At 42.3% G+C, this 461-nt stretch overlaps 1 protein-coding gene across 1 annotated transcript; it reads right to left on the bottom strand.

The window, feature by feature from the left end:
* Nucleotides 1–78: 78 nt before the first annotated feature.
* On the bottom strand, nt 79–427 carry PHALS_03245 (uncharacterized protein; the record flags this gene model as incomplete). The annotated part of the gene is made up of 2 exons (XM_024717516.1): nt 79–110; nt 205–427. The coding sequence occupies 2 exons, from the start codon at nt 425–427 to the stop codon at nt 79–81; spliced, it is 255 nt and encodes an 84-aa protein (XP_024583007.1).
* Nucleotides 428–461: the final 34 nt, after the last annotated feature.

Here is a 461-nt window from a genome sequence, read left to right as displayed (position 1 = left end):
ATTAATACTCAACAACTCTTACGATTACTACTAAGATATAAAATAAAAGGGTCAAACGCGCACGTCACATCCGTACATTTAAGATTGATGTTCATTCAAATCTTCTTCACCTATAATGTCCTCAGTCTACATTTTTGAAATATCCTTAGAAACGTTCGTAATCATTTGTAAGTCTCTCCATGCGTGCCCCTAGCGTGTACATACTATTGACCACGACGGCACTATTAGTGACTCGCTCTACTGCTTTACCAGCACAGCCGTTGTTTACACCGTCCGACGAAGAGCTCAAGCCTATCACGAAGAGAAATGCAACAAAGATTTTCGTGCGAGCTCCCTCTGCCAATGTCGACGAGAAATTACTCGAATCACGAGGTGGCGAAACAGGAGTAAGCAAAATTGTAGAAATGCTTCCTCTCATTGATGGCATTGAGGATAGCTCGCAGCAGGCAAAGAAAGCTATG

The sequence above is a fragment of the Plasmopara halstedii genome, assembly GCF_900000015.1.
Source record: "Plasmopara halstedii genome assembly, contig: Scaffold_2119, whole genome shotgun sequence".
Lineage (NCBI taxonomy): Eukaryota > Oomycota > Peronosporomycetes > Peronosporales > Peronosporaceae > Plasmopara > Plasmopara halstedii.
This window is presented reverse-complemented; position numbering and strand designations above follow the sequence as displayed.